This window comes from Oncorhynchus mykiss, chromosome 16, assembly GCF_013265735.2.
Source record: "Oncorhynchus mykiss isolate Arlee chromosome 16, USDA_OmykA_1.1, whole genome shotgun sequence".
In the NCBI taxonomy this organism is placed as follows: Eukaryota; Metazoa; Chordata; class Actinopteri; order Salmoniformes; family Salmonidae; genus Oncorhynchus; species Oncorhynchus mykiss.
This window is the reverse complement of record NC_048580.1, coordinates 20,091,990-20,106,682: the sequence shown is the minus strand read 5'-3', so window position 1 is coordinate 20,106,682 and position 14,693 is coordinate 20,091,990. Positions and strand designations below refer to the sequence as shown.

The 14,693-nt window shown below is 42.7% G+C and overlaps 1 protein-coding gene across 16 annotated transcripts in view; it reads left to right on the top strand.

The window, feature by feature from the left end:
- The window catches only part of med24 (mediator complex subunit 24), a 40,777-nt gene that overhangs the window by 17,852 nt on the left and 8,232 nt on the right, over positions 1–14,693 (top strand). For 15 of the 16 annotated variants that reach the window (XR_005036470.1, XR_005036466.1, XR_005036467.1 and 12 more), the window contains 3 exons: positions 8,726–8,898; positions 13,215–13,295; positions 13,528–13,677. Coding sequence is in view for 2 of the 16 variants with exons in the window: in XM_036946452.1 (XP_036802347.1) it covers positions 8,726–8,898; positions 13,215–13,271 (230 nt within the window). In the remaining 14 variants the exon portion in view is untranslated. Of the gene's footprint in view, positions 1–8,725; positions 8,899–13,214; positions 13,296–13,478; positions 13,678–14,693 lie in introns of all 16 variants that reach the window. The other variant, XM_036946453.1, reaches the window with a different exon arrangement.

Sequence of the window (14,693 nt, the reverse complement as noted above, 5' to 3'; positions counted from 1 at the left end):
GAGAAACTACATTGTCTGGATGCTAAGGTCAGGTACATGCTGAAGAGTAATATAGCAGAGCCTTCTTTCTCCAGTTGGGCTTCTCCATATATCTTGGTCAATAAACTGGATGGGACAAACAGTCACTAAGCCAGGTTCATTTCCTCTTCCTCGGATAGAGGACTGCGTTGATCAAGTCAGAGCAGCTAAGTTTGAGCAAATTTGACCTGTTAAAGGGCTATTGGCAGGTGCCACTGACGAATAGGACACATGAAATCTGCCTTTATTACACCCTCTGGTCTGTACTCCTATTCGAGTTTTGAGTTTTGGCCTGCGTAATGCACCTGCCACTTTTCAGCGACTTGTGGACAGGGTGAATGTCCATGTGACTGACCACTGTTATTTTGTGTTTGGTATTTCGTCCTGTTCTATTGCTCCTGTCTGTTCCCTTCTGGTCTCATTTTATTCTTTCCTCTTTAACGGTTGCCTCTTGTGTGCAAAGGTTGCTGAGGTCTGGGGAGGACGAGGTTTGCTGGGGCAAGTGGGAGTGTGAACACGTACCCCTTGTGGATTTGGTACGCAGGCTGGGTCAATTTGGGAAGCAGGCTGGGTCAATTGGTTTGTGATTGGTATGGTGTTCTGGGGTCCTTGTTGGTCCCTGGTTTTATGGGGGGGGGGGACCCTCCCACTCTGTCTGACCAAATTATTTATCTTTGCTCTTGTTTTCCTTAATAGAATGTAAGTAGGCAGAGCTGGGAGGCCAGGGTGTGTCCCAGGATAAATGCACCACTTCCCCATTCATTGAGGAGACTCTCTCCATGTAGACACATAGATTTTGGTTGTGGCATTTTTTGTGTCTGTTTGCGTTGGCACCTTTCAACACCCCTCTATCATTTATCCACGCAACCACTCACTTACACTACTGATTACTGACACACATGTCATTGTTAATTGTATTTAGTTTACTTTAGTTAATAAATATATTTTGCTATTCCTTATCTCCACGTTGTCTCCCTTTTTTGTTACGAACTTTGAGCCTGTTCGTGACACCAGATCTAATGTGATGTATTTTCCTACATTCATTTCACATTTCCACAAGCTTCAGTGTTTCCTTTCAATTGGTATCAAGAATATGCATATTCTTGCTTCAGGTCCTGAGCTACAGGCAGTTAGATTTGGGTATGTCATTTTAGGCAAATTTTTAAAAGTGTCCGTTCCTTATTAAGACATGATGGTCAGTCAATCTGGAAAATTTCGGGAACAAAAAGTTTCAAGTGCAGTTGCAAAAACCATCAAGCGCTATGATGAATTGACTATGATGAAACCATCACAGGAAAGGAAGACCCAGAGTTACCTCTGCTGCAGAGGATAAGTTCATTAGTTACCAGCCTCAGAAATTGCAGCCCAAATAAATGCTTCATGGAGTTCAAGTAACACACATCTCAACATCAACTGTTCAGAGGAGACATAAATCATGCCTTCGTGGTTGAATTGCTGCAAAGAAACCATTACTAAAGTTCACCAATAAGAAGACTTGCTTGGGCTAAAAAAACACCAGGAATGGACATTAGACTGGTGGAAATCTTCAAGGCACACAACCACCAGCATGGCTACCACAGCATTCTGCAGCGATACTCCATCCCACCTGGCTTGCGCTTAGTGGGACTATCATTTATTTTTCAACAGGACAATGACTCAACACACTTTCAGGCTGTGTAAGGGCTATTTGACCAAGAAGGAGCAGGATGGAGTGCTGCATCAGATGACCTAGCCTCCACAATCACCCGACCTCCATCCAATTGAGATGGTTTGTGATGAGTTTGACCGCAGAGAGAAGGAAAAGTGACCAACAAGTGCTCAACATATGTGGGAACTCCTTAAAGACTGTTGGAAAAGCATTCCAGGTGAAGCTAGTCTGGAGAATGTTCAAGAATGTGTGCAAAGCTGTCATCAAGGCAAAGGGTGGCTACTTTGAAGAATCTAAAATATTTTTGGATTTTAACACTTCTGGTTACTACGTAATTCCATATGTGCTATTTAATAGTGTTGATGTCTTCGCTGTTATTCTACAATGTAGAAAATAGTCAAAAATAATGAAAAAATCTTGACTGAGTAGATGTGTCAACTTTTCACTGGTACTGTATGTCCCAGAATGTCTGTGGAAACTGCTTTAGGTTCACATTGTTTAATTCCTCTATTTGAAATGGGGGAAATAGAAAACAGTTCATATCTCAAGCCTCACTTGAGGGATAAATGCGCTACAAACATAAATTGCCCTTTTCATGTAAAGCTCAACATGAGAAACTTTATTGATACGAGATGGCGCTGGAGAACAAGGCTGACGTTTGATGTATTCCTAACCAATTGTGTTTTTTTTTTTTGTCTTTGCGTTGTTTATCTTATTTTCTACATAATGTTGCTGCTACCATCTCTTATGACCGAAAATAACTTCTGTGCATCAGAAATACGATTACTCACCACGGACTGGCAGATCCCATTTTTTCCTTTAACGAGTCCGACGAGCCCGACTTGAGTTTTTTTACTGCTTCCCCAGAAACAGGCCCAGATCCCCATTATTTGTGTGAAGAGAAGGCAGAGAAAAAGGGGCCAGAGGGCGAGCTGCCTTCTGAAAATTCGTAGGCGATTGTATAAACCCCACTTCCTTCCATTCTGCTAGCAAATGTGCAATCTTTGGAAAATAAAATTGATGACCTACGCAGAAGATTAAACTACCAACCTGACTTTCAAAACTAATCTGATATGCTTCAGGGAGTCGTGGCTGAACAGAACAGCGGCATCTGGTAAGACAAAGGGCGGCGGACTATGTATTTTTGAAAATAACAGCTGGTGCACGATATCTAAGGAAGTCGCAAGGTTTTGCTCACCTGAGGTAGAGTATCTCATGATAAGCTGTAGACCACATTATCTACCGAGAGAGAATTTCATCTGTATTTTTCATAGCTGTCTACATACCACCACAGACTGATACTGGCACTAAGACATCACTGAATGAGCTGTATTCCACCATAAGCAAACAAAACGCTCACCCAGAGGCGGCGCTCCTAGTAGCCGGGGACTTTAATGCAGGGAGCTGAAATCTGTCTTACCAAATTTCTATCAGCATATTAAATGTGCAACCAGAGGGGAAAAAACAATGGACCACCTTTACTCTTATTCTATCCTCCTGATTCCTGCTTACAAAAAAAAGCAGGAAGCACCAGTGAATCGATCAATAAAAAAAGTGGTCAGATGAAGGAGATGCTAAGCTACAGGACTGTTTTACTAGCACAGACTGGAATACAGTGCCTTGCGAAAGTATTCGGCCCCCTTGAACTTTGCGCCCTTTTGCCACATTTCAGGCCTCAAACATAAAGATATAAAACGGTATTTTTGTTTGTGAAGAATCAACAACAAGTGGGACACAATCATGAAGTGGAACGACATTTATTGGATATTTCAAACTTTTTTAACAAATCAAAAACTGAAAAATTGGGCGTGCAAAATTATTCAGCCCCCTTAAGTTAATACTTTGTAGCGCCACCTTTTGCTGCGATTACAGCTGTAAGTCGCTTGGGGTATGTCTCTATCAGTTTTGCACATCGAGAGACTGACATTTTTTCCCATTCCTCCTTGCAAAACAGCTCGAGCTCAGTAAGGTTGGATGGAGAGCATTTGTGAACAGCAGTTTTCAGTTCTTTCCACAGATTCTCGATTGGATTCAGGTCTGGACTTTGACTTGGCCATTCTAACACCTGGATATGTTTATTTTTGAACCATTCCATTGTAGATTTTGCTTTATGTTTTGGATCATTGTCTTGTTAGAAGACAAATCTCCGTCCCAGTCTCAGGTCTTTTGCAGACTCCATCAGGTTTTCTTCCAGAATGGTCCTGTATTTGGCTCCATCCATCTTCCCATCAATTTTAACCATCTTCCCTGTCCCTGCTGAAGAAAAGCAGGCCCAAACCATGATGCTGCCACCACCATGTTTGACAGTGGGGATGGTGTGTTCAGCTGTGTTGCTTTTATGCCAAACATAACGTTTTGCATTGTTGCCAAAAAGTTCAATTTTGGTTTCATCTGACCAGAGCACCTTCTTCCACATGTTTGGTGTGTCTCTCAGGTGGCTTGTGGCAAACTTTAACCGACACTTTTTATCTTTAAGAAATGGCTTTCTTCTTGCCACTCTTCCATAAAGGCCAGATTTGTGCAATATACGACTGATTGTTGTCCTATGGACAGAGTCTCCCACCTCAGCTGTAGATCTCTGCAGTTCATCCAGAGTGATCATGGGCCTCTTGGCTGCATCTCTGATCAGTCTTCTCCTTGTATGAGCTGAAAGTTTAGAGGGACGGCCAGGTCTTGGTAGATTTGCAGTGCTCTGATACTCCTTCCATCTCAATATTATCGCTTGCACAGTGCTCCTTGGGATGTTTAAAGCTTGGGAAATCTTTTTGTATCCAAATCCGGCTTTAAACTTCTTCACAACAGTATCTCGGACCTGCCTGGTGTGTTCCTTGTTCTTCATGATGCTCTCTGCGCTTTTAACGGACCTCTGAGACTATCACAGTGTAGGTGCATTTATACGGAGACTTGATTACACACAGGTGGATTGTATATATCATCATTAGTCATTTAGGTCAACATTGGATCATTCAGAGATCCTCACTGAACTTCTGGAGAGAGTTTGCTGCACTGAAAGTAAAGGGGCTGAATAATTTTGCACGCCCAATTTTTCAGTTTTTGATTTGTTAAAAAGTTTGAAATATCCAATAAATGTCGTTCCACTTCATGATTGTGTCCCACTTGTTGTTGATTCTTCACAAAAAAATACAGTTTTATATCTTTATGTTTGAAGCCTGAAATGTGGCAAAAGGTCGCAAAGTCCAAGGGGGCCGAATACTTTCGCAAGGCACTGTATGTTCCCGGAGTGCACCACATCAGTCATTGGCTTCATCAATAAGTGCACATCGATGACGTCGTCCCCACCGTGACTTTACGTACATACCCCAACCAGAAGCCATGGATTACACGCAACATCCACACTGAGCTAAAGGCTAGAGCTGCCGCTTTCAAGGAGTGGGACTCTAACCCGGAAGCTTATAAAAAAATCTTACGAACCATCAAGCAGGCAAAGCGTCAGTTTGGGATTAAGATCGAATTGTACTACACCGGCTCTGACACTCGTCACAACCGAGAGCTGCACAGTAACATGAGCCTACCAGACGAGCTAAACAACTTCTATGCTCGCTTCGAGGAAAATAACACAAACATGCATGAGAGTACCAACTGTTCCGGAAGACTGTGTGATCACGCTCTCTGCAGCCGATGTAAGACCTTTAAACAGGTCAACATTCACTAAGCCGCAGGGCCAGATGGATTACCAGGACGTGTACTGCAATCATGCGCTGACCAACTGGCAAGTGTCTTCACTGACATTTTCAACCTCTCCCTGTCTGAGTCTGTAATACCAACATGTTTCAAGCAGACACCCATAGTGCCTGTCCCCAAGAACACTAAGATAACCTGCCTAAATGACTACCGACCCATAGCACTCACGTCTGTAGCCATGAAGTGCTTTGAAAGGTTGGTCATGGCTCACATCAACACCATTATCCCAGAAACCCTAGACCCACTCCAATTTCCATACCGCTCTAACAGATCCACAGATGATGCAATCTCAATTACACTCCACACTGCCCTTTCCCACCTGGACAAAAGGAACACCTATGTGAAAATGCTATTCATTGACTACAGCTCAGCGTTCAACACCATAGTGCCCACAAAGCTCATCAATAAGTTAAGGACCCTGGGACTAAACACCTCCCTCTGCAACTGGATCCGGGACTTCCTGATGGGCCGCCACCAGGTGGTAAGGGTAGGTAACAACACATCCGCCACGCTGATCCCCAACACGGGCTCCTCAGGGTTGCTTGCTTAGTCCCCTCCTATACTCACTGTTCATTCATGACTGCATGGTCCAAGCACACCAAGACAGTTGTGAAGAGAGCATGACAAAACCTATTCCCCCTCAGGAGACTGAAAATATTTGGTATGGGTCCTCAGATCCTCAAAAGGTTCTACAGCTGCACCATCGAGAGCATCCTGACTGGTTGCATCACTGCCTGGCATGGCAACTGCTTGGCCTCCGACCGGAAGGCACTACAGAGGTACTGGGCCGTACGCACTACCATCACTGGGGCCAAGCTTCCTGCCATCCAGGACCTCTACACCAGGCTGTGTCAGAGGAAGGCCCTAAAAATTGTCAAAGTTTCCAGCCACCATAGTTATAGACTGTCCTCTCTGCTACTTCACAGCAAGTGGTACCGGAGCACCAAGTCTAGGTCCAAGAGGCTTCTAAACAGTTTCTACCCCCAAGCCATAAGACTCCTGAACATCTAATCAAATGGCTACCCAGTCTATTTGCATTGCCCCCCCCCCCCTTTTTTTACACCACTGCTACTCACTGTTGTTATCATCTATGCCTAGTCACTTTAACTCTACCTACATGTACATATTACCTCAACTAACTGGTGCCCCCGCACATTGACTCTGTACCGATACCCCCCTGTGTATAGTCTCACTATTGTTATTTGTTAGTTATTGTTATTTTGTTATTTTACTGCTGCTCTTTAATTACTTGTTACTTTTATTTCTTATTCTTAATCGTATTGTTTTAAAACTGTTGTTGGTTAGGGGCTTGTAAGTAAGCATTTCACTGACCACCTGTTGTATTCGGCACATGTGACTAATACAATTTGATAACACAATCGCATTGTGTGCACCTATGCCGCGTTCATGTGCTAGTCGTAACTAGGAAACTCTGACATTTTAAACTTGCTAACTGGTTGTAGTTATACACGTGACACATTCAACAAGTCAGCAAGTCTGACATTTCAGAGTTCCAGTCTAGCATGTGAACGAGGCATAAAACCACCAAAAGACGCAGCCTAATTGTAAACAAAGCCACTTGTCTGAAGCACCAGCAGCTCAATGCGCTGTTATTTTTTTATTTTAAAAACCATTTGTATTGGGATGGTCTATCCTTGCATGTAACAAAAGTCACACGGATATAGATGTTTTTATTTTGACCAAGCGTTTTTAAATGGCCTACACTTTTCCCCAAAAAATTAACTCTGCAAGAAAAGAAACATCCTCTCACTGTCAACTGTGTTTATTTTCTGCAAACTTAACATGTGTAAATATTTGTATGAACATAGCAAGATTCAACAACGGAGACAAAAACTGAACAAGTTCCATAGACATGTGACTAACAGAAATGGAATAATGTGTCGCTGAACAAAGGGGGGGGGGGGGGGGGGGGGGTGTCAAAAGTAACAGTCAGTATCTGGTGTGGCCACCAGCTGCATTAAGTACTGCAGTGCATCTCCTCATGGACTGCACCAGATTTGCCAGTTCTTGCTGTGAGATGTCATGCCACTCTTCCACCAATGCACCTGCAAGTTCCCAGACATTTCAAGGCCCTAGCCCTCACCCTCCGATCCAACAGGTCCCAGACGTGCTCAATGGGATTGAGATCCGGGCTATTCGCTGACCATGGCAGTACACTGACATTCTTGTCTTGCAGGAAATCACGCACAGAACGAGCAGTATGGCTGGTGGCATTGTCATGCTGGAGGGTCATGTCAGGGTGAGCCTGCAGGAAGGGTACCACATGAGGGAGGAGGATGTCTTCCCTGTAATGCACAGCATTGAGATTGCTTGCAATGACAACAAGCTCAGTCCGATGATGCTGTGACGCACCACCCCAGACCATGACGGACCCTCCACCTCCAAATCAATCCCGCTCCAGAGTACAGGCCTCGGTGTAACGCTCATTCCTTTCAACGATAAACACAAATCCGACCATCACCCCTGGTGAGACAACTGCGACTCGTCAGTGAAGAGCACTTTTTGCCAGTCCTGTCTGTTCCGGCGACGGTGGGTTTGTTCCCATAGGCAGCGTTTTTGCGGGTGATGTCTGGTGAGGACCTGCCTTACTACAGGCCTACAAGTCCTCAGTCCAGCCTCTCTCAGCCTATTGCGGACAGTCTGAGCACTGATGGAGGGATTGCGCGTTCCTGGTGTAACTCGGGCAGTTGTTGCCATTCTGTACCTGTCCCGCAGATGTGATGTTCGGATGTATCGATCCTGTGCAGGTGTTGTTACATCTGGTCTGCCACTGCGAGGACGATCAGCTGTCCGTTTTGTCTCCCTGTAGTGCCGTCTTAGGCGTCTCACAGTACGGACATTGCAATTTATTGCCCTGGCCACATCTGCAGTCCTCCTTGCAACATGCCTGAGGCACTTTCATGCAGATGAGCAGGGACCCTGGGCATCTTTTCTTTTGGTGTTTTTCAGAGTCAGTAGAAAAGCCTCTTTAGTGCCCTAATTTTTCCTAACTGCGACCTTAATTGCCTACCGTCTGTAAGCTGTTAGTGTCTTAACGACCGTTCCACAAGTGCATGTTCATTAATTGTTTGTGGTTCATTTGAAAAAGCATGGGAAACAGTGTTTAAACCCTTTACAATGAAGATCTGTGAAGTTATTTGGATTTTTACGAATTATCTTTGAAAGACAGGGTCCTGAAAAAGGGAAGTTTTTTTGTTGAGTTTAGTCATTAAAGTAATTTTTGGGGGGAATAAATTATTTGAATGTGTGTCTGTCTCTGTGTGTATTTACTCTTACTGTATATAATTTAGGGTATGTATCAATCCATTTCTCATTCCTACTTCCTATGTGTCTCAGGAGCTGCTGAAGGAGACTTGCCAGGAGTGGGCCAACCGGGTGGTGCAGCTGCTTTACAGCATTTTCTGCCTGGACACCCAGCAGATCACCTTCACCCTGCTGGGCCACACCCTGCTCACAGACTCTGCCTAATGGCACAGCCTGGCAGACCCGCCCAGCAAGGCCCTGGCCAAGTAAGACTGAGTCCTCCGAGTCTAGTTTCTCGGATTCTCAATGACAATGCTATGATAATGTGCCATGTGCTAGCTAAGTCATATAGGGGCTTGCTATCTGGCTTAATAGGTGACTGTAGGGGACAGTTTCCAGAACACAGATTAAACCTAGTCCTGGCCAAAAAAACACTTTCAATTGAGATTCCCCATTAGTCCAGGGCTAGGCTTAATCTGTGCCTGGGAAGCCGGCCCTAGTTAAACATGGTCCCTGTACAGCAGGGTTCCCCATCTGAGCGTCTGCTCAGCTCCAATGAGGACGAGCCGGTGGTCCTCTCTAGTCTAGGTGAGACTGCTGCTCTCTGGTGTCAAACAAAGTACATCAGGGACCGGTTCAGCAGGCAGACGTTGGGTAAAGTTGCAGATAGAAATGAAATGAAAGAAAGTTATAGAACATGTTAAGATAAAAAAATATATATAATCATAAATAAATAAAAACATAACATGATGCCACAATACTTTAAAATAAAATGCGATCAACAACATTGCATTCAACTCATATTACTGGCCTTTATGACAAGGTGAAAAGAAAGAAGCCTGTGTTAAGAAATCCACTCCAAATCATTGTTTGCAACAAGGCTTTTAGGTAATACTGCAAGACAACACGGCAAATCAATTAACTTTTTGGCCTAAATTAAAAACTACAAGTTTGGGTCAAATCCAATACAACACAGAGTGAAACCCTCTCTATTTTCAAGTATTGTGATTGCATGTTATGGGTATGCTTGTCATCGACCGGGACTGTGGAGTTTTTCAGGATCAATATAAATATGAATGGAGCAAAGCCCAGGTAAAAAGTTAGAGGAAACCCCGCCTCAGTCTTTTGAATATCTAACCCTGGGATAGTTTTATTTTTCAGCGAGACATTTACTCAAATGTTTATGCCTGAGTTGTTTAGTCTCAGTCCTGACTTAAATGTGCTTGAAATGTTTGAATATTGCTGCCCATTAATGATTCCCAACCAAATATAATCAGCTTGAACAATTTTGACAAAAATAATGAATATATGTTTCCCTATGAGTTGTGCAAAGTTGGTAGAATCTTAATGGAGAATGATTAATGATTTTTAAGTTTCTTTGTTGTTGTTTTTTAATTTGGAACATTTTCTATAACTTTTTTTCACTTTGAAAATGTGGAGTTGGTTGTGTAGATCTGTATGAAAAATCTGTAATTTAATAGATGTCATTTTAAGGTAGAAAAATTTGAAATAAGTTAAAGGGGGGTGTAGACTTTCCATATATATGGAGAGCCTAGTGTCAAAATACAATTTTTACATTGCGTTTTACTTTTTACTGTGCCTTCGGGGTTGACTGCATTCACCCAGATTCCATGAAGGTTTTTAAGACCCGAGTAGGGTTCTGAACCTCCATCAACTGCAAGTAGACACAAGCTCTCTAAACCAAATGACAGGCAAACAATAACAACTGTTTTCTTAAGAAAAAGGGTTACTTTTTCCCCCATATCACCAGGGTGAAATGGGCAATTCTAAAAGCTCCACTAGGTAAGTGTCATTTACTTGCCTTAACATGATTTAAACCTGCCTTGGGCAAAACTGTGATCACGGAGTACAGCTTGAAATTTGAGCAATCGTGGCCATTCTGTATAGAAACGAAAGTTCCCTGCGTCAAATCACACAGTATATTGCATTACTCTGGAAAGCAATAGCACACTTCTGTTGAATGATGAGGTTTAGTGGACTAATTAGTGTCAGGTAGAAACCCAGTGTGCGAGAAGGTGGTGTAGAAGAACATTTTGGAAAAACACGCACTTTAAATATTACATACACACTATACATGTGTATGTATAGTGGAGGGAACAAGGTAATTTAGAAACTTCTATTTCCCTGCTATGGACTTGAAATAGGAGGAAGTGTCCTCATAGACTCACTCATATGATAAAAAAATGTTTTAATTTCTTACACCAGTACTTCAATTGAAATCCATAAGGGAAGAGGACCAGTGAAAACTTAGGGTGTTAGCCAATTTTGACATGTGGCAACTAGTGTTATCTCATAGCTGTGTGAATAAGGTTAGGATTAGGTAGGTTTAAAATCTGATTTTAAGAAGATAAATTGTAGAAATTAGGTGGGGTTTAGCCATAATTATGACTTTGAGACTGTAGTAACTAGTGATGACCAAGTTTAGGGCAAATTAGAGATTTGCGAAGTAACCTTTATTTGAATAATCTCTTTATGTCAGAGCAGTGACACAAATACACTGAGTTGATTTACATGCACACAAATAATTAGGTTTTAAACTGATTATGACAGTTGGCCGAGTATGGCATTAGTATCTTAATCAGTGTAAGGTCATAATCGAAGTAAGCATACACCAATTAAAACACCTGGTTTTCTGAGCAATCTTTCCAATTATTAGGACATGTAGATGCCTTAATCGGAGTTACAGCGGTGTATTTGATCTGCGCATGTGCTAGCTCGAGCAGCGTGAGCTTCCTTCTTTTGCGCGAGTGAAGTGAGTTTTGGGAAAACTGAGTATGCATCTTAGAAATAGTTTTCACATACAAACTTTTGTGTCCAAACTTTGTGTCACAGAAATAACATGGTTGCTGTGGTAGAACGTTTGTTTATTGGCTATTTTCGGCATTTATCAAAGTCCCATCAGGTAGCCTGATTTCAGATGTGTCCATGTAAACATGATTATTAGGGAAGTCATTCTTCTTGCAAAAATATAAACACAACATGTAAAGTGTTGGTCCCATGTTTCATGAGCAGAAATCAAAGATCCCAGAAATTGTACACAAATTGGTTTACATCGCTTTTAGTGAGCATTTCTCCTTTGCCAAGATAATCCATCCACCTGACAGGTGTGGCATATCAAGAAGCTGATTCAACCGCATGATCATTACACAGGTGCACCTTGTGCAGGGGACAATAAAAAGCCACTCTAAAATGTGCCGTTTTGACCACACTACACAATGCCACAGATGTCTCAAGATTTAAGGGAGTGTGCAATTGGCATGCAGACTGCAGAAATGTCCACCAGAGAGCTGTTGCCAGATAATTTAGTGTTAATTTCTCGACAATAAGCAGCCTAGAACTTAATTTTAGAGAATTTGGCAGTACGTCCAACTGGCCTCACAATTGCAGACCACATGTAATCACGCCAACCCAGGACCTCCACATCCGGCTTCTTCACCTGTGGGGATCGTCTGAGACCAGCCATCCGGACAGCTGATGAAACTGTGGGTTTGCATAACCGAAGAATTTCTGCACACTGTCAGAAATAGTCTCAGGGAAGCTGCGTGCTCGTCATCCTCACCAGGGTCTTGACATGACTGCAGTTTGGCGTCATAACCGACTTCAGTGTGCAAATGCTCACCTTCGATGGCCACTGGCACGCTAGAGAAGTGTGCTCTTCACAGATGAATCCCAGTTTCAATTGTACCAGGTAGATGGCAGACCGCGTTTATGGGGTCGTGTGGGCGAGCGATTTTCTGATATTGTTGTGAACCCCATGGTGGTGGCGGGATTATGGTATATGAGCAGGCATAAGCTACGGAAAACGAACACAACTGGATTTTATCAATGGCAATTTGAATGCACAGTGATGTGATGATGGCGACGGATGAATGGCACAACATGTTTCAGCGTAATGCACGGCCCCATCTGTACACAATTCATGGAAGATGAAATTGTCCCAGTTCTTCCTGCATACTCACCAGACATGTCACACATTGAGCATGTTTGGGATTCTCTGGATCGACGTGTACGACCGTTTGTTCCACTTCCCGCCAATATCCAGCAACATCGCCCACCCATTGAAGAGGAGTGGGACAACAATCAACAGCCTGATCAACTCTATGCGAAGGAGGTGTCGCGCTGCATGAGGCAAATGGTGGTCACACCAGATACAGATTTTGATTTTTTTTTTGTTATCCACACCCTACCTTTATTGTTACCAACAGTATCTGTATTCCCAGTCATGTGAAATCCATAGATTAGGGCCTAATTTATTTATTTCAATTGACTGATTTCCTAATAGGAACTATAACTCAGTAACATCGTTGAAATTGTTGCATTTATATTTTTGTTCAGTATATTAATCTGACGTCACAATAATCGTAATATTGTGTGCATGTAACCGTACTCACTGACACAACTTCCATATGGGGTCTTTAACCTTGGCTGCCTATGAACCACAATAACCCCCCTACTCTTTTGACTTTGCTAATGAAGACACTTTTTCCTCTTTCTCCATTCCTGTTGATTGTCACTATAATGACCTTTAATCTTTTCCCTGTCTCTTGTGGTTGTGTTGTAGGTGACCGCTCCATGTCCACCTCCCTATCGGCCTCCCAGCTCCACACGGTCAACATGAGGGACCCTCTCAACCACGTCCTAGGTTAGAACCATGCGCCGGTCTCAAAGCTTTAGCACCTATTAGGCCTTGTGGCTTACCAGTATGGCTTACCAGGGCATGCCTTTAATGTTTTAGTGCTTCTCATAACGATTTCATTCTAGCTTATATGTTTGATTAAGTCGCTCTGGATAAGAGCGTCTGCTAAATGACTAAAATGTGATTTAGTGGAGCCCAGGACGGATCCACTCTGCTCTCTCTCTTTCTCCCTCTAAAGCCAACCTGTTCCTGCTGATCTCATCCGTCCTTGGCTCCAAGACAGCGGGGCCACACATCCAGTTTGTGCAGAGCTTCATGAAGGAGTGTGTGGAGTGCCTGGAACAAGGCAGCTGCGGGAGCATCTTGCAGTTCCATGCCTTTCACCATGGTGAGTGGGAGAGAGGGGAGTTGACCGTGGGGGAGATGAACTGTGGTAGTCTAGGGGAAGGAGAGTAGTTATGTAGTGATAACAGTTGATTGTTAGTTCTACGCAATTTAGGTAAGAAATGTGACTTCGACATGGGATTTTTACTCAACACATTCTGGGGAGACATATTCCTGCAATGATGAGGTTTTTTTTTCATTTCTTTTGATAACGATAATTTTACTATTTTTACCTTCTATGTTTTAAAAAAATCTTAGTACATCTGGCCCCAAGTTTCTAGCTGACCTCATTCTTGCATCCACACTTTTATAATGATGCTTTTAATGTATGATTTTTTTTTAAATTACTTCTCATTCCTCTTGTTTATTTGTTCATACTTTTATTGAATTTTATTATTTTATGATTTGAAGAGCTACAGTTGAAGTTGGAAGTTTACATAAACCTAAGCCAAATACATTTTAACTCGGTATTTCACAATTCCTGACATTTAATCCTAGTAATAATTCCCTGTTTTATGTCAGTTAGGATCACCACAAGAATGTGAAATGTCAGAATAATAGTAGAGAGAATGATTTATTTCAGCTTTTACTTCTTTCATCACATGCCCAGTGGGTCAGAGGTTTACATACACTCAATTAGTATTTGGTAGCATTGCCTTTAAATTGTTTAACTTGGTTCAAACTTTTCGGTTAGCCTTCTACAAGCTTCCCACAATAAGTTGGGTGAATTTTGGCCCATTCCTCATGACAGAGCTAGTGTAACTGAGTCAGGTTTGTAGGCCTCCTTGCCCGCATACGCCTTTTCAGTTCTTCCCACAAATGTTATTTTGGATTGAGGTCACGGCTTTGTGATGGCCACTCCAATACCTTGACTGTGTTGTCCTTAGGCCATTTTGCCACAACTTTGGAAGTATGCTTGGGGTCATTGTCCATTTGGAAGACCCATTTGCGACCAAGCTTTCATTTCCTGACTGATGTTACTTCAATATATCCACACAATTTTCTTGTCCTCATGATACC